At 34.5% G+C, this 19,805-nt stretch overlaps 2 protein-coding genes across 2 annotated transcripts; one reads left to right on the top strand and one right to left on the bottom strand.

Moving 5' to 3' along the window:
• Positions 1-5,564: 5,564 nt before the first annotated feature.
• Positions 5,565-7,615, top strand: LOC123664756 (60S ribosomal protein L8). The gene is made up of 6 exons (XM_045599244.1): positions 5,565-5,645; positions 5,799-5,958; positions 6,035-6,191; positions 6,441-6,644; positions 6,832-6,990; positions 7,462-7,615. The coding sequence occupies exons 2-6, from the start codon at positions 5,821-5,823 to the stop codon at positions 7,575-7,577; spliced, it is 774 nt and encodes a 257-aa protein (XP_045455200.1). The 5' UTR covers positions 5,565-5,645; positions 5,799-5,820; the 3' UTR covers positions 7,578-7,615.
• A 3,168-nt stretch (positions 7,616-10,783) lies between these two features.
• On the bottom strand, positions 10,784-19,685 carry LOC123661413 (centromere-associated protein E). Its single transcript, XM_045596377.1, has 8 exons — positions 19,571-19,685; positions 19,192-19,259; positions 15,489-15,656; positions 14,401-15,408; positions 13,877-14,280; positions 12,889-13,039; positions 11,874-12,805; positions 10,784-11,205 (listed from the first exon to the last, which is right to left on the bottom strand). Exons 1-8 carry the CDS (start codon positions 19,683-19,685, stop codon positions 10,971-10,973), a joined length of 3,081 nt encoding a protein of 1,026 aa, XP_045452333.1. The 3' UTR covers positions 10,784-10,970.
• Positions 19,686-19,805: the final 120 nt, after the last annotated feature.

Here is a 19,805-nt window from a genome sequence, read left to right as displayed (position 1 = left end):
CGAAAGAGAGATAGTCACAACGGAGGCCGTGTGTCTCTTTCTTTCATATTGTCAGCATAAAAATGGTTTCGATCAAAAATTATGGCTGATCTAAAACTCCATTGAAACAATTGTATTTTATCAAAGAGCAACACGGACTCCGTGTTGCTCTATGTATTTTATTTATTTGCATAAATATAGTCAAACCCTTTTACGTAGTTAAAAAAAGGAAAAAAAAAACAGCAGTACACAAATAAAATTAAACAAAAAGTAGTTACAATGATACCATGCAAAGGCGGTGCTTTATGCAATCTTTTCCAGACAACCCCAGGTAAAAGAAGATTATTAGTAAAAAGTGCGGGATTGTGCAAAAGTAGATAAATATAAATAGAATTATAAATACATAAAAGCCTATATACACATACATATACATCTTAATATATATAAATCTCGTGTCACAATGTTTGTCCTCAATGGACTCCTAAACTTCTTAACCGATTTTAGTCAAATTTGCACACCGTGTGCAGTTTGATCCAACTTAAAAGATAGGCTATATTTTATTTTGATATATTATGTTATTATTATATTTCAGAAAAAAATAAGGTGATACGAAGTTCGCCAGGTCAGCTAGTAAGCATATATATATATACACATATAGAATAAGATAAACAAAATTATGAGAAAAAATAAATTTACGTAAACCATACGTAAGAATATAGGTACACATATTAAACACGTACAACATACACCCAAATACATACATACATATATACAAACATACATAAATACATACATACATATACAACATAATTACACAAATGAATAAAACAAAATAATTAAATTAATTTCTTTAAATATAAAAAGAAAACATAAATTATCATTTTTCCTATATTTTTTTTCTTATGGTAAGCCTTGGTAAACGTCACGGTGGAATGTGTTGTTTACAATTTTTTTACACCGTAATAAAACAGAATATAATACTTAATTCGTTGTGTTAGTGTTCATTTTCGTGAATTCCAATTTTCAGAGGAATCGGTCCTGTTATTTAATAGATATAATTATTGCGTTCATGTACAATTATTCACTTTTATTGATACTTATGATATTTTTGTGTTTTAAATACTGTTTGTTGTACAAATAAAAATAAAATACATACATACATACATATAATAACGCCTCTTTCCCGTAGGGGTAGGCAGAGACCACTTCTTTCCACTTGCTTCGATCCTTACATACTTCTTTCACTTCGTCCACTTTCATTATTCCCTTCATACATGCTCTTTGGTTTAGAGTACTCTTGACCTGGCCTTTTTTCAAGACGTCCCTTATTTGGTCTTGGAACGTCCGCCTAGGTCTACCCCTTCCAACCCTTCCATTCACACTCGCCTTATACACTTTTTTCGTCAATCGTTCTTCACTCATTCTCTCGACATAGCCGAATCATCTGAGCATACCTTTCTCAATTTTTGTCACTACATCTTCTTTCAGACCACAACGTTTCCTTATCTCACTATTTCTTATCCTGCCACTCAGTTTAACTCTTATCATACTTCTTAACGCTCTCATCTTAACTGCATTTATTCTGCTTTCATGTTTCTTCTGCCATACCCAACTTTCACTTCCGTACATGAGTGTTGGAACTAACACGCACTCATGCACAGCCAAACGAGCCTCGTTAGACACCTTCCGACTGCTCATAAAGGAGTGCAAAGCTCCATTCACCCTGTTTCCTGCATTCACTCTTCTTTCAATATCACTCTCACACTTTCCATCTCTTGTAAACTTTGACCCCAGATACACAAACTCATTCACATTGTTCATCTCCAATCACGATATTGCAGTCTGTCACTGCCTCATCTCTTTCAAACAACATAACTTTCATCTTCTTTACATTCATCTTGATTCCCTTTCTTACAAAGGCTCCACTCATATCAGTTACCATCTCCTGCAACTCCTCGGCCGACGACGCAAGTAATACTTGGTCATCAGCATAGAGAAAACATTTGACGAGTAACTCATAAATTCTTAACCCACTTTCATTCTCTTTTAAATCTGTCAAACAATTGTCCATGAATAGATTAAACAGCCACGGTGACGCTACACATCCCTGTCTAACACCTTTTTCGATATTAAACCATTCAGTGTATGCCCCATTTATCCTCACACGAGCACTAGAATCCCTATAAAGAGATTGCAATGCTCATATGAGGACACTGCTCACACCATTCACGGACAATGCTGACCACAGTCCATTTCTCATCACTCTATCATAGGCCTTTTCTAAATCCACGAACGCGTAATAGACTTTTTTGTTTTTGGCCAAACACTTTTCGGCTATGCACCGCAAAGAAAAGACCTGATACGGACATCCCATTCCCTTTCTAAATCCCGCTTGTGCATCCCATACATTTCGTCTGTTTCATTCACAATCCTCTCAATCAACATAAATATATTATTATTATTATTATTATTATTATTAATAATTTGCATAAAATTTACCGACGACGCTGAGGAAGCTTATACCGCGGTAATTTATGCAGTCCTGCCGTGACCCTTTTCCCTGCACAATGGGACGATTACGGCTTTGCACCAGTCTCCCGGTACTTGCCCATTTCGCCAGCACAAATTGAAAATGCGGTACAGCTGGCTAGCCACTATGCCATGTCCAGCCTTCATCATTTCGACGGTACTCCTGTCATACCCTGCAGCCTTACCTAATCTCATACTTTTCAAAGCTTTCACTATTTCATCCATGCTTATCTCACTTTCAACACCATTTATACTCTCTTCCATGGAAGGTGCCGTATGTTATACCTACGCTTCCTCTCTTTCAAACAAACTTTCAAAATATTCTTTCCATCTCTTTAACACACATTCTTCTTCTTTTATAATGCTCCTATCTTGACTCCTGATTGTACTCAGCTCCGAGGTAGAGGTTTTTCCTTTGACAGTTTTAATGGATTTCCAGCAAAACTTGATGTTTGACTGGAAATCTTCAGTGAGACTTCTATCAAAATCATTCTTTCGTTCTTCTTTCTTTCTAGAAACAACTTTTTTCGCCGCTAATTTCAATCTTTTATACTTCGTTCTTGCTTCCTTTATCTCGTCATCCGTTGCCTTTTGAATTTTTTGGTTAGCTTTTGTCGCTAACCAATCCAACCACGCTTTCTTCTTTTCTTGCACAGCCTTTTGTAAATCTTTACCCATCCACACATTATAATTCTTTCTTCCTTTCCTTCTTTTAGCTACCCCGCATATATCAATGGCAACATTCACGACCCCTTTCTTAAATGTATCCTACAAATCTTAAATCACACCTACTCTTCCATACATTTAAAACTTTCTTTGAGTTATTTTACACTCTCGTCTTTCTTTTCCTTTTCTTGTAAGTTTTCCACTTTCACTCTGTCCAAAACACTCGTAAGCTCGGCCCTTCGGTGTTGCCACCGTTTAAAGAGGCCACGCATTCGGGCTACGACCAGGAAGTGGTCTCTGTCGAGGCCTACACCGCGGTATGCCCGAGTGTCTAGCACTTTATTCCTCAGTCTTTCATACGCTATTACAAAATCAATCATACTTCTAGACTCACCCTCATCTCTTCTATACAAATTGATCTTTTTGTGGTCAAACATTGTGTTGGCCACGCAAAGATTCTGTTACTAGCATACTTAAAGCAGGCTTCTCCCATTGTCATTTTTTCACTCGTCCCCAACCGTACCCAGAAGTATTTCATACCCATCACGCTTTACTCCAACCCTGGGTGGGTAATGTCCCTTAACATCACGATCCGATCATTTTCTCCGCACTTATTCGAAACATCTCTCATGCTATCCCAAAATTCCTCTCTCTCTTGTTGGGCCTTTGATGACCCACCTCTGCGCAGCTCTGTCAGTGCATAGACCACAAGGATAAAAAAGTGAGTGAGTCCGACTTTTAGCCTGATCCAGAGGAGTCTTGGGCTTACACAATCATGCTCCATGACACCTTCAACCATTCGAGAGGAAAGAATCACACCAAATCCCTGACAGCCTCGGCTGGTTTGGGGGTCTCCCGACCAGTATGCCGTGTAGGGATCATGAACTGTGGGGTCAAATCCTTTCCTCTTCATTTCGTTTTAGCTTTTCTTTTCGTACTAAGGCTTAAAATAATGCTAATAGCATTATTTGAACTGTATTTACTTGGAAAACTGTAAAAAATGTAGCATTAAGGCTAACTAATAAATAAATAACTTGTAGCCTCGTTCTTTTTGTATTATTTACTAGCTGTACCAGCGAATATTGATTTTTGACAGCATTTTTTTAAATAAATGTTTTGGTTTATTTTGGGTTATAAACACCGTCGTTTGGGTATTTACATGTTCAACGTGATTCTTTAAATTGAGATAGCTTATTTATTTATGAACCGATTGACATGGAACAAATGTTAAGTGAAGCCTACCACAATATATCAGTGAAAACCACATCTAAATCAGATAAGCCGTTTCTGAGACAAGCGTGCACAAACGGACAGACAAATAGACAAAAATTCTAACAATTCTTGTTTCGAGTGCTATTTGCGTTCATAAAGGTCCCAATAACATTTTCCTCACTTATCGTCCATGTACAGACAGTGATCTGTTACATTTTTATTATATGTATTGGTTTTGTAATCAATCCCTTGTGCAAAACTTTGTTTTTCATGTGTGTAAGTGGTCAATACTGGTGTCAGATTTTTCAAGTTTCCAAATCTTATTGTCACCCTATAAGAAAGTGACACGCGGCTTCTTTACTATCTATCTCTGTCGGCTGGTTTTTCAGCTTCGAGTACTCGGTCCTGTTAGTATTAGTAATTAGTATATTAATGTATGTCAATGCAGTAAACCTCCCTGAACCTGGCGGCTGAAAAGTTATTATTACTTTTTTTTTATATAAAAATCATTTGTTTATCGTCTGTTCTTATTTATTTGTCCAAAGTTATTATTTTTTTAAGTGATATTTATTTTTAGAAATTAAATAAATTTACCTTTTAATATTTTTTAATCGATACCTTTTTGTCGTTTATTTGATTAATTAAACTATTTGTTCGATCGTATTAATTTTTTTTAATTGGAAAATTATTAAATATGTTGATTTATCTTTAATGTTTATTTTAAAATATGTTTATTTTAATTTAAGCAAGAGATGAAGATACGGTACACGGTTCAAGACACGATACGGGACACGGTATCGAATACAAAGTATCAATACTGTACTCATGAGTAGTATCGAAAACAAAGTATCGTACTCATAAAAGTATCGAAATAATAGTATCGATACTTCCAGTTATCGAGCACAAACACAAAAGTCTTCGATACCTAGACGTATCGATCTTCGACTTCCAAAAAAAGGTCATCGCTTCAAATAATCTTAAAAATACTGAAGAACTATTGTATTTTCAAGTTTGCGTAGACGACCAAAAAACAAATGTCAGTCAACCAAAAAAACCAAAGGTAATAAGTACTCATTTAAAACTTTCGATACACTAAAAAGTACTCATTGAGTAAAAAGTATCGAGTACAAAAGTATCGGTATCGAAGGGTAATGTACTCGATACCATAAAGTATCGATACTTTTTTCGTGCCCCTAATTCTGGGTTAATACTTAACGTCATTACGTCAAACTCTTTTTGAAGTTTCCCTCATTGAAAATGTACGTTTGAGTTTAGCGTTAGATTTATCCAATTTTATCATCGTGTGTTTGAGATAATTTCTTAATATTTTTTTGGAATTATTGTGTATAAAGTATTTAATTATAACATGTTTGTATTATTTTTTAAAGATTTTAACGAAAAGATACTTTCAGTGAGGGTTGACGAGACGTGACAATGGGTCGTGTAATTCGGGCTCAGCGTAAAGGTGCCGGTTCGGTCTTCGTATCACACACCAAGAAAAGGAAAGGAGCCCCAAAACTTCGTTCCTTAGACTATGCGGAACGCCATGGTTATATCAAGGGCGTCGTAAAGGTATGTTTTAACTTATATGATGATTTATAGCCGAATCACATTTTATCACTCTTCTATTAATATTACTCTGATTTAGGACATCATCCATGACCCTGGCCGTGGAGCTCCGTTGGCCGTCGTGCATTTCCGCGACCCTTACAAGTTTAAGACGCGCAAGGAACTTTTCATTGCCCCGGAAGGTCTTTACACGGGTCAATTTGTTTACTGTGGAAAGAAAGCTACCCTAGAAGTTGGTATGTTTAACATTTCAAATTTATCTACTAATTTGTATACATGTATAAGGACTATATGCTAATTGTAATTTTATTTTTATCGCATTGTTGTCTAACCTCTTGAGACATAACCTTTAGAACTATTATTTTATTTGAAGTATTCATTATCACATTTTTATAAATGTATTTTTTATGACAGTTATAAGTTATAATTAATTTTATACTAAAATCTTCATGTATTACAATAATATTATTTTGTTTTGCTTGTAGGAAATGTGATGCCAGTAGGTGCTATGCCTGAAGGTACAATTGTATGCAACCTTGAAGAAAAGATGGGTGACCGAGGTCGGCTGGCCCGTGCATCTGGTAACTTTGCTACCGTCATTGGTCACAATCCTGATGCTAAGCGTACAAGAGTCAAACTGCCTTCTGGTGCCAAGAAAGTTTTGCCTTCTAGCAATAGAGGGATGGTTGGTAAGTCAACGATCTTTTGATGATTTAATTTTATGAAGTTGTGTACATTTTAATTGTTATGATGACTTTCACTTACCTACTCTGAATGTTTTATGATTACACAGAGGCTCTTTCTGAGTTAGAACACTTACATCTTGGTAAGAAAAATTAGTTTGGCATATTCTAACAAATTATAACCACATTTCAGGTATTGTTGCTGGTGGTGGACGTATTGACAAACCTATCTTGAAGGCTGGTCGTGCTTACCACAAATATAAGGTTAAGCGTAACTGCTGGCCATACGTCCGAGGTGTGTCCATGAACCCCGTAGAGCATCCTCACGGTGGTGGAAACCATCAACACATTGGTAAGTACTATTGCTTTACTCTTATTATTTTTACCTTAGTTAAAATTTATTATTATTTCTGTTCTAGTTCTTGTTCATGTTCTTCTTTTACAGTTTTCTCTTTTAATGAACTTTTCTGAAATTTCATTGATAAAATTCTCATTATTTTCATATGTTTGGCCTAATCATATAAAAAGAATTAAATTTTTAAATTACATTAAGTAATTTAGTTTGTAAAGATGATATTCAGTATTGCAATCAGTACATTTTTAATTAAATTTATTGGATTGGTAGATTTTAATGAATTATGGTAGAAGATATTGCTCATTGATTTAATTTCACTCAAATATTACATGTTTATAAGTTTCATTTAAAACTAAAAAAATCATAAAAACTTTAAATGTTTACTGTATTTGTTTATAATTATTGGCTTCACTTTTAATAATTCAATGTATATATTGCTTCACTATAAATTTCATTTACAATTTATAGGTAAGGCTTCTACTGTCAAGAGAGGTACATCTGCTGGTCGCAAGGTTGGTCTTATTGCTGCTCGCAGAACTGGAAGAATCCGTGGTGGCAAGACAGAGGCAAAGAAGGAGACGTAAACGTTGTTTTATGCAAAATAAAAATAATAAAATCATAATGTTATCTTTTATTTGTAAAGTACTAATTCCATTCATTTCACACCAAACATATTATTATTTCTCTACGATTATTTTACGCTATTTTTGAATTATTATCTAAACTGGTAATATTAATATCACACATTAAGGAGGGCGGGGGGGCGGCGGTCGACGAAGTGTGACGTGGTGAAGGGGGTTCCATTTTGTGACATTGCATTATATTATTGTTAATATTGTCGTAAGAGGCGACTAAGGGATAACAAGGTTCCACAACCACCTTGGAACTTAAGAAGCCGACCGATGGCGGGATAACCATCCAACTGCTGGCTTTGAAATACACAGGCCGAAGATGGGCAGCAGCGTCTTCGGTGCGACAAAGCCAGCCCTGCGGTCACCAACCCGCCTGCCCAGCGTGGTGACTATGGGCAAAACACATGAGTTCACGTTATTTTTGGCGTAAACTTGTGGAGGCCTATGTCCAGCAGTGGACTGTATAGGCTGTAATGATGATTGTTAATATTAAAACATGATATTGAACTAAAATTGCAGTTGATTAAAAATATTTAAATGGAAATACAAATAATGTCGAGACTGATATTTAAATTTAATTCTAGGTTTTGTTTTAATTTGTAGTTCTAAGATTGCAAAATATGTGACGTCACATTAGGTAGGGGGGTCTTATAATTGTGACCACGGTCTAATATACAGATCATGCAACGGAACCCGATTTTAACGGTAAGAGGTTAGTACGATAGGGTCAAAACTTTTCGTTCGCGTCAACGCCGCTGTACGTCACTGCTATCGATGGGTGCGGTGCGCAGTCTGCACTGCGTACGCCGGTTGAGTGACGTTTCATTGTAATTAGAGATGTTTGCAACAGCTATATATAAATAACACGTTATAACGATACGCTACTTTTAAAACGACTGTCCTTTATAGAATCGTAAACTATGCATATGATCATGTCACGATCTTCAGCAAAGTATTGTGCATGAGCCCACAAAGCTTTCTGAGTTGGTACGATAAAAAAAATATACTACTATGATTTTGACACTTCTTTTTTTGTTGGAAAGGAGATATCCTAAGTGTGGTACCATGATAAGGAAAACAGGATCTGATGATGGGATCCCAGAGAAATCGAGGGAAACCTTCGAAAATCCGCATAACTTTTTACTGGGCGTATCGATTTTGATGATTTTTAATTTAACCAAAAACCGATGCTTATCATATGGTCATTCAAATTTCATCGAGATCTGATTACAACTTTTGGTTATTATGTACAATATAGGTAGATTTTTTTATCGGAGGTTAAATTTTTGTTAAACCCCGCTGTAACCTTTAGGGTTAGAGTAACGCTTGGCTCCGGCGCTGCGGGAAGTGCAGCCCTTCCGCCCTTGCGTGCAAAAACGCGCGAACGAATGCGTAGAGGAGTGGCTGAGGCTGGTCGCCGAAGGCGAGAACCGCTGCGGAACGGAGCATGAGTAATAATATATAATAACCTTAACGTTTTTTATTTGGAATTTTCAGCAAGGATTTTACGTTTCCACGACAAATAGCATTATAAATTAATATTCATAAAGCGCACAAAATCCACTTTGTATCGGTGTATAATATGTATACAATTTTCTTATAAAGAAAATAAGAAAACTCGATCAAAACATAGAGCATAACGGTACATAAACGTCAGACGGAAGTGAAGACTTTAACCTGTTGAATCTTGCTGAATTTCTATGAAGAGTAAATGAATGTTTGGTCCAATTGGTGTCTAATATCGTTCTCAATGTATTAAAATACGGCTGTATACACTATTAAGCTCTATTTTTTTGTCAAACGTGGTTAAAAAATGACTTAGTCATCTGGGGTTGAATCAAATGGGGTTAAAACCGCGGTAAACTGCGGAGACAGAATTTGTTGTGTGAACCCAACCCCGCGGGAGACTACAGAGTACAAAACTTATGAGATCGTGATATATCGCAGAAAAATAATCAGGGGTTGATTTCAACCCCACGGTAAACAAGTCATTAATATACTTAGAATGATTACTTACTGACAAAGGAGCACAACTTGGCAAATATCGGTATACTCACGAATTTATTCACACAGCTATATCATTATGTACAAAAAGTATTTTCGTATAAAGCTATATCAGAAAACCTGAGAAGGACCAAAACAATTGGTTGTCTGTAAAGTCGGTTTACGGACGATAGTTTTACTCGATAACGTCATAAAAAATCATTGATGAAACATTGCATAATTTTATATATTGAAGTGAATTATTATCACTGAATTATTATTATTTTGTACACCTAATACAAAGAAGGACTTAACTAAAAATTATAATGTTTTCGATAAATTAACATTTATTTACACTTACATTAATTCAAATATTTTTTTACTTAAATTAAACAGATTAATTTCAAGGACCAATCTGCTATTAACAATTTATTTACAACTTATATAACATGTGTTATATTTAAGATCCTCCAATAACGTTTCAGTAGCAGAAATATTCGAACTGCTAGCTCTGACGTCAGGCGAGAAGAGAGATAAATGTGTCACAACATAAGTTCCTTGGTCACAACTCACAAGTTAACGCTTGGGACGACCGTGCCTCTCTATCAAGTCTATCGTTTGTTTCTCTCTCGCTTGCACGCTCAGGCTCAGGCGGAACGTGACACTTATTTGTGCGTGCAACCGATGTTCATCGATTTATAAGACGTTACCACGTAAAAACTCGTTATTTTAAATGATACTGCCCACTATCACATCACAAAAAGTGTTATAACTCGACTTCTATCACTTATCACAGGAGGCAAAGAATTAATCTGCACAACACTATAGAAAAAAATCTCACAAGCCTCATAAAAACACGGATAAATGCAGGCCAAATTATATTAGACATAGATCTCATCCAACCACCAAATTAAACTACTAATAGATCTCATAGCCTCTCATAAGTCGGTATGAGAATTTGATTTGCATTTGTCCATGTTTTATGAGGTTTACGAGATTACTTCCATAGGAAAGTGTGATGTTTATTTTCATTGGCACTTTTTATTACTTTTCTTAAGTACAGTAAGTATAATCAAAGACATAGAAGTGTATATTTTTTTATTATGTATTCTTTATTGCATTAAGTAATTTTACAATAGTCATTATAATATAGGAAGTTGGCAAGGGCGAACTTATCTCCAACAGAGATCTCTTCCAGTCAACCCATGATGTGAACGCGGTTTTTATTATAAGTAAAAACACTTACACCTAACAGGATATAACATAATTCTTGTTATCAGTTACTGCTTCATTAATCAAATCTGAAATTTCTATTTCACTATCATCTTTTTCAACATGTCTTGGTTTTACTACAGTTTTATTTTACACTGGTACGCTGTCTGTATCATCAAGGATAGAACTCCCGAGGCTAGTATTACTGCCACCAAAACTAGTTGCTTTTTGTATCGGCGCTGTCAACACATCAACTCCACCCACAAGAGTAGTAGAAAGAGACGGGTTACGACGAGTAAGTTGAGACTCTATAGACCCTTTCAGTTCAGCAATTTTTGAAGTAATTTGCACTTTGACAGTCGATGCTGGTTGTTCATTTTCAATGCTGTTGAAAATATTTAGTGTTACATTTATTTTTATATCAAAATATAAACATAAACATTCAACCTGTAACATCCCACTGTTGGGTATAGGCCTCTTTCACCATGTAGGAGAAGGATTGGAGCTTAGTTCACCACTCTGCTCCACTGCAGGTTGGCAGGTATGTTCCCAACTATGAGTAACGATCACTATGAGGTATTTATGATAACAATCGGGACCGACGGCTTAACGTGCTCTTCGAGGCATGGGAAACCCACAAGGACAGACATCCAAATCGGAAAGGAATACTTGTACAAACACAAATATCCATCCCGAGGGAGAATCGAACGTGCAAACTGTTGGTGCTTTAGACGACTACTCGCACCACTATATCTTCACTTATATTATAAAGAGGTAAAGTTTCTAACTTTGTTTGTTTGTAGGGGGTAGTCTGATCCGATCATGAAAATTCTTTCACTAACAGAAAGCTATATACAGGAGTGATATAGGCTATATTTTATAGTTATTGAACATACAATTTAGTGAAAAATAATATTATATGTAAATCGAGTCGGAGAAATGCGAGCGAGATGAAAACTTTACTATATATTTGCATCACAAAAATAAATAACGCCCAACGAAGTGGGCATGGGTCAGCTAGTCGTTTTATATAATTGTGTTTCACATACATACCTGGATATATCCCATTCTTCGTTGTCTAAATTTACAAGGTTGGATTGAATTTTATCGTTACTATCAATTTTCTCTGTAACACTTTGTGATGGCGATGCGCTCACAGACTTCATTTGTATTGCGTCCATGTCGAACAAAACTTTTTTTTTATTCAAAGAAGACGTAGAAGATGCATTTTTTAAGACTCCTTTCGTTTGCTTCAAATTGTTTATATTTTCTTCAGAATAAAATTTTCTTGGTGATGAGATCAAGGATTCCACGTCATCACTGCTATATTCGTTATTTTCTAGCAGTGTTTTTTTGTTCATTTGTATTACTTCCAAATTGTTTTCATTTAAATCTTTGACTTTAGTAGTTGATTTATCATTATGATGAGCAAAAATGTTATGTTCCGATAGATTGCGATTTAAAGACACATCAGTTGGATGTCGTACTGGGGATTTAACAATCTTTGAAATTTGGTCATCAATAACGTCTTGTTCAGATGCTCTAGACGTCGTGTCATCACTTGTATCATTAGCTTGGAAGGTTTCGATTTTTTTGTGTTGTGTAAAAGACTTGGAAGGTTGATATTTGACATTACTTTTTGATTTTGAAACTTTTCTTTCAGACTTCTTCGGTGAATGAATGTCATATTGTTGCGTTTTTCTTATTGGACTGACAGTGACTGAACCCGGTGGTGTTTTAAGTAGAGCCATAGCCCTCTTTGCTATGTTATTGTAGGATTGATTTGTGTTGTTAACAGTTTCACTAGATTTTACTAATGACAAAGCTTTTGTTTTAACGTTTGTTAGAACGGAAGAAAGGCTAAACGTTTTAGGTGACTTGTTTGGTGAGATATAGTCTTTTTTTTTAAACTCATTTTTGTCGATTGTAGTTTCATCCAAATGAGCTATTATTGAATGTAATATTTTCTCTCTTACAGGAAACTTCTAAAAAAATAACGTAACGGTAAGCTATTTCATATAACTTAAAATGATTCAAAAATATATATTTTAAATAGGTTACATAAGACCTTGGCTTTAGTGTCTTGTTCTTTTTGCAGAAGCAGCCGTTGCTTTTGAAAATTATTTCGAGGTAAACGGTTTCTCAAGGGATCTACTCCAAGAGATATTAGGCGTTGGTTTACTTCTTCCATTATTTTAGCTCTTAGTACTTTCACGGGACTGTAAATGATTAAAAATACTTTATTTTTTTAATTAACAATAACTAGTATTAATTATGTTTGCTCGCTTTTGCTACAGTCTATTGCAGTTCATTGCTGAACATAGGCCTCGCCAAGCGCACGTCAAACAATCCTGTTGTTCGTAATACTCATCCAGCTTTCGCCGGCGACCTTATGTAGAAAGACGGTCGGGTGGCCCGGAGGACATGTTTTTGCTAACAGGTAGTTTCCAGTCAGTTAGTGGTTTAGTTCAACTTGCTGATTCTACGGGCTATGTCAGATACATTCATTCTTACTTAGATAGTCTCATTTCTGATCTTATCTTAAAGGAGAGACAGCATCGTCACACCTCGATCGACAGAAATTGTGAACAAATGCAAAACGTATTGCTCAAAGACTTTTGTCTTTAAGCATTGTAGTGTTAAAGACTCAGCAAAGTCTGCCAAATACTGCTCAGCTGAATCCACCAAACGACTTCTTTCGTGAAGTTGTTTTGACCTAGTACTAATTTTTTTTTACACAACTAGGTCGGCAAACAAGCATACGGCCTACCTGATTGTAAGCGATTACTGTAGCTTATAGACGCCTACAACACCAGAAGCATCACAAGCGCATTGCTGACCCTACCCCCAATCCCACCTAGAAGCTCTGGTCACCTTACACACCACAGGAACACAACACTGCTTGAGAGCAATGTTATTTAGCTGTGATCTTCTGTTAGGTCCGCGTGTGTCTGTCTCGGTACAAATTGTTTATGAAGATATCATTATTTGTGTATTGATTTTTAATTTTTAATATGTTAAGGCAAAATAATATTTAATAAACGAAAAGTATGTACCTGTTTGGAATATGGGCGTAACCATTTTCTTTTTTTGATGCCATGTTTCTTTCTGAATTTGGTTTGTGTTTTGGTTTTTTAGTTTTGTTTTTATTTCTTTTTAGTTTGTTTATTTTAGAAAAACTTTGAGAATTAGTATGTGACTTTTCCAAATGTTGTTTTGGAACACTATTTTTTTCATCATTTTCATCATCCGATTCGATACTTACAGACTTTTTGATATTAATGTTTTCATCGTTAGTGCTAGAACTTTCGCAAGTACTTGTCTCGTTCATATTAAGGAGCTCCTGTGTCTTTTTTTGAAGTTTAGAAAGTGTAATTAAATCTGCTGTAACTAATTTTTGAGGGGTTTTTGCCGTTTTTACACGTTCGATCCCATTTATTTCATCAACTCTTTCTGCGTCCTGAAATAACGAACAAAAGTGAGAAAATACAATAAAAAAATTTTAAACATTAAATTATTTAATTAAAAAAATTATTTTGTCGATTATGGTTTTAGTATTTTCCCTACTTTAAATGCTTACTTTATTTAATTTTAACCGTTTTGATTCTTTTAGTGGACTTTTATTTAAATATTGATTCAATATGTCTTGTAATTTAGACGATTTTTCTTCTTCTGCGTCAGCCCTAAAACGATACTCGCGTGCTTCATTCGTTACTTCATTAAGTTTTTGTAATAACACTTTATACTCATTTGATTGCTTTTCAGCCTGTTTAATCCAATATGTCATTTGAGTCTCTATCTCTTTTCGTTTCTCTTTTTCATTTATTGCACCATTTAGAAGTTCCTTTTTCAATGCTATGATTTCCAAATTCTGTTGTTTGATTGTTACCTGTAGTTGTTCCATAATATTTAAATCATTTTTAATAGAAGAATGTTCTTGTTTTTCTTTATTACTTATTATGTCAATGATTTGTTTCCGTAAAAGAATTATTTCTTGATTATACTTTTCATATTCCTCCTTTTTCCAGTTTTCGATTTTTTCTAGTAACTTACCATCTTCATCGGTCAAGACCTCGGCATCTTTCATTTCCTTAGCCTTATTTTTATTGCAAATTGTTTTTTGGTTTTCAATGTCGCCATTTTCTTGTAAATCATTTTTTATTTTATTTTGATCACTAGAGCGGGTGTTAGTTATCTGTTCCTCCATTTGTTTTAATTTTGCTTTAAGGTCTTCTATTTCTTCATTTAACTTAGAATTTGTATTTTCATTGAGTGTTAGCTTATCCGTTACATCTTTTTGCGGCATCTCTTGTAAATCTGGGTGACGTCTTGAAATATGACTTTTCAAATATAATTGATTTAAAAATACTTTTTCACAATAGCTACATTTATTGTATTGATTTACACCTGTATGAGATGTTGTGGTAAAAATATCTCCATTGGTATTATTTAAAGTCTTTAAAAGCATTGTAGCTAAATTTTCATTGCCATATGATAAAGGAGCACGTAATGAGTGTTTCGATTTTCTTTTCAGTTTTCTTATTTCTTCTTCTTTTTCTTTTAAATTTCTCCTCATTGATTCAATATCCTGGAAATAGATGATTTAAATGTTTAAAATTATTTTTATTTATAGAATTTTGATTTAAAATAAAGTAATTATTTTACTACCTTAAGCAGTTTAGTTACTTCCTCTCTCAAAACATAAATGCTTCGGTCCAAATAATTTCGACAAAATTGTTGATATTCAACAGTTAATTGCGACAAACGAAATATCTTCAGAACACCTTCATCTAGGATTCTAACATCGAATTCCGATTCCAAGACGCAGCCCAGTATCTGTTAGATTGATGCATAGTTTAAATACGATTTAGCCCATCACATCCCACTGTCGGGCATAGACCCCTTTCTCCATGCAGGGGAAGGATTTTAGCTTAATCACCATGCTACTCCACTGCGGGTTGGCGGATGTATTCCCTACCGTGAGTAGCGATCGCTATCAGATGTAAATGATAACAACCGGGACCGATGGCTTAACTTGTTCTCCGGGGTGAGATAATAGCCTACCAGGACAAAGTAAACCATTATAGCTCATTTTATTATAAAGGTCATGGAATAGACTAGAATCACAAGATTTAAGCTTGCATGCTATACTTAAGGTGGGTACAGATCTGCGAAATTTAGCATGCAATATAACATGCAATGAAAGAATTTACCGTCCACATTGTCGCAATATATCATGCAATGTAACAGAATTCCCATAGTGTGGATGGCTTTCGCGCACGAACAGTGCTGACTACGCGCATCTTTTCATGTTACATTGCATGCTACATTTCGCAGATCTGTACCGCCTTTATATTATTACTAGCTGACCCCGCAAACGTTGTTTTGCCATATATGTAATTAGCCTCTTTAATCCCACACCTTATAACTTAGGGGTATGAAAAATAAAATAGGCCTACCCGATATGCACACAAAATTTCATAAAAATCGGTGAGGAGTATTGTAACTAGCATTGTGACACGAGAATATTATATATAAGATAGTGTTTTTACGGTGGTGTATATTTACGGGGAACCTGTTGTACCTAGGCTAGTTTTTTTAATTTTTTTAATTATTAAAATAAATAGCATTAACTACACCTGCCTAGCGCGCATTTATGTAAAGATCATTTTATTAAGTAAATAATTTATGTATGTAAATTAAAAAAAATGCGACCACTAACCACTTGAAAAAAAGGAAAACTGTCTAGGAACAACAAATCAGATGTACCTTGGATCTTGTCTGTTGTACTGGGAGATAGCAGCTTAAGCCGAAATAAGGACTTTTATTAGGTATAATTTATTTGTTTTCTGTTGAAATAATATTAGTTAAAATTGCTTAATCATATTAGCATTTGCAAACAATAATAATTATAGTAATTTACAACGATATTTAAGTAAAAGATTTTTTTTACCCATCTATTTAGTGTTAATTTTATTACCGCCAATAGCTTAGCATCGAATCACATAATTTTAACTTGAAACCTAGCTGTTGTTTATAAACTCAAACAAACAAAACATCTGTTAAAATTGGTGGCTTAGACAAAAATAAACTCAATAAGTTCATTGTAACTACCCGAGTAGAAATTTTTTCGTCTTCCTTAGAAGGACCGGACCAGGCATGCCTGATTAGGACTAGATAAGGCATGTAACGCAGATGATTGGTCTGGACCTGATCAGGATGACATGAGATTTCCTGATCGGGTCCAGATCAGGAAATCTCATCTCATCCTGATCCGCCGGTTCGGTCCGGTCTTTTTAAAAAACACGAATATATATTCTAGAAAAAAATGTTTAATACAAAAGCGAATTGATATTATAAATATGTTACTTAACATAATTATTATTATATTTATTTCCGTTTATTTTTTCCAATGTATTATTTATTTATGTTTTTACTTTAAATATTAATTATTTTTAATAATTTTTATCTTACTAATTAATTATTCATCATCATCATCATTACAGCCTATACAGTCCACTGCTGGACACAGGCCTCCATAAGTTTACGCCAAAAATAACGTGAACTCATGTGTTTTGCAATTATTATTGTTAATTAAATTTTATATAATAATTAACTACTAATTATTTCCTATTACTTACGACTGCTCCACTGTGTAGAAATGGACTCCCTGCTAGACTGTCCTAATAACTGTATATATACTAAGTGCGCTTAAAAACATTAGTAGCGCGATTCAGGCTCAGTTCGCGTAATTTCTTTCAGGCTATCCTGATCTGGACCGGACCGGGTCCTGATCCAGTATGCATTTTTTTATGTCACTAGGTCGGCAAACAAGCGTACGGCTCACCTGATGGTAAGCGATTACCGTAGCTTACAGACATCTGCAACACCAGAAGCATCGCAAGCGCGTTGCCGACCCAACTTGATTATATTTTACATCAGGCTATCCTTATCTGGACCACACCTGTTCCTGATAGAGCTTGCCATATCTGGCATGCCTCATTCTATCCTGATCCGGTCCAAATACATGATCTGGTTGAACCTGACCTTTTTTCTAGTCGGGTATTTTTTGTTTAATTTTATTTCCGTACTGCTGTTTTTTTTTTCCTTTTTTTTACAATGTAAAAATGTTTGATTATATTTATGTAAGAAGTAATAAATAAATTAAAAAAAAGTTCTAACAAAAATAAACTTAAGAAAGTATAAAATAATGTCAGACTAAGACTGCTAATTACTACATTGATATTAATTATACCTAACTTATATTCAAACTATAGACAGGGCCGTCTCAAGCATAATATTCCGCGCCGGGGTGCGGCTAATCAGCCTGCGCCCCTGCTGTTGTAAAAAAAACGCATAAATTTAATCTTTTATTTATGAATTTCTTACAACTCTGTAATTAAAAAAAATGGACAAACAATATTAATATTATACATTTTTATATTATTATTTAATAGGTAAACAAGTACCATACCAACTTAAGCAATATAATTTTAATCTTTCATTTATTAATTTTAAGAAAGTTCTGTAATTTACCAAAAAAATGCACAAACAAAAATCAACATTTTAAGATATACTCGTATTAATATTGTATATTTTTATATTATTATTTGGGGTAAAAGAAACTTTATTCTCAAAAAGAATAAATATATTCACTTATATGAGAACATTAAATTAAGTTTACAACTAAAATCGTATAGCGATGTGCTGGCGATACATAATTTGGTGTTTGCTCGCAAACGAAAAAAAAAAACGACTTCAATTATATCGACCAGTAACACATCGTAGATAGACGAAAAAACAGTCAAGTAAATACGCAATTATAAGAAATAGTTCAAAAATTACTTGTTAGATCGCAATCAAATTGACCACACGACACACACCACCTTTCGATTAAAATAAAAATCATGGAAATCGGTCCACCCAGTCAAATCTTCTGAGATAACGTACATAAAAACAGTATAATCGAATTGAGAACCTCCTCTCTTTTTTGGAAGTCGGTTAAAAATGGCGGCAGCGGCTCCCGGTGCTGCCACACCTAAGAGTGGAGGCGGATTACGAGCAAAATTTCAAACTTGTCGGATCGCCAACGAACTTACTATGTGGTTTTAAAGTACGCATACTTAGGGTGACACACTAGCGAAAAAGGTCGTCGAGCCACAAGTTCGCGAACTTACTCGCACGTCTATCACCCCCTAAACATTCGGCGCCCTTCCCGTCTATTACAATGTACTCTGTGCGGCGCCCCCTAGGACCCCGCGCTTGGGTGCGCTGCTCCCCTTGAACGTCCGGTTAAAGGCGGCCCTGACTATAGAACTAAATTGGTTTTAGTCTTGTATAAATTGTAAATAATTATCAATAAGCAACTTACATCATTAATGTGCTGTTCAAGTATGACAAACTTTCTGCCTTTTATTATAGAGTCTATATCGATTAATTCTGAAAAAAAAAAAATTTACGACAGCTTTATATAAAAGATTAAAAACGTAAGCATATTATAAGCACATATTTGTACACAATTCTACACAATGTAACACAATTGTTACAATTTTAATAATCTTATTTCAAATGTGCAATAAAATGTTAAATAAATAAATAATATTTAAAGTTACTTCATCATAGTATAATATATACATAGATAGAGCAAAACGCATTATGATCGACAATGTATATTATTTTATAAATGTTGAAAATCCATTAATATTTGTATATCTAATATTATATTCGTGATAATATTGTTAGTAACTTACTTATTTTATTCCACTCTATTTTCACGCATGGCTTATGTGTATTGAACGTAAAACCAGATTCTTCCGCTAACTTTGGAAAGTTATGATTGAGTTCAAATGATGCTTTGTAAGTCATATTGATATTTTACTTTTGTTATTTAATTTTACTGAAGTATAATTATCATTATCCTATTTCTTCTAGTTTTAAATAACTAATTTTCTATGTAAAAAAACTTTATGTTAATGTATTAAAAAT

The sequence above is a fragment of the Melitaea cinxia genome, chromosome 2 (assembly GCF_905220565.1).
Source record: "Melitaea cinxia chromosome 2, ilMelCinx1.1, whole genome shotgun sequence".
Lineage (NCBI taxonomy): Eukaryota > Metazoa > Arthropoda > Insecta > Lepidoptera > Nymphalidae > Melitaea > Melitaea cinxia.
Note: the sequence above shows the minus strand (reverse complement) of the source record. Positions and strands in the feature narration are given on the sequence as shown.

What these genes read in the sequence shown, in the direction of transcription:
- LOC123664756 (XM_045599244.1), top strand. Translation starts at nt 5,821, where the DNA reads ATGGGTCGTGTAATTCGGGCTCAGCGTAAAGGTGCCGGTTCGGTCTTC. An exon ending in GAAAGCTACCCTAGAAGTTG is followed by an intron (nt 6,192 to 6,440) that starts GTATGTTTAACA and finishes TTTTGCTTGTAG; the next exon opens with GAAATGTGATGCCAGTAGGT. An exon ending in TGGAAACCATCAACACATTG is followed by an intron (nt 6,991 to 7,461) that starts GTAAGTACTATT and finishes TACAATTTATAG; the next exon opens with GTAAGGCTTCTACTGTCAAG.
- LOC123661413 (XM_045596377.1), bottom strand. Translation starts at nt 19,685, where the DNA reads ATGACTTACAAAGCATCATTTGAACTCAATCATAACTTTCCAAAGTTA. An exon ending in AACAAGACACTAAAGCCAAG is followed by an intron (nt 12,806 to 12,888) that starts GTCTTATGTAAC and finishes TTATTTTTTTAG; the next exon opens with AAGTTTCCTGTAAGAGAGAA. An exon ending in GAAGAATGGGATATATCCAG is followed by an intron (nt 11,206 to 11,873) that starts GTATGTATGTGA and finishes TATTTTCAACAG; the next exon opens with CATTGAAAATGAACAACCAG.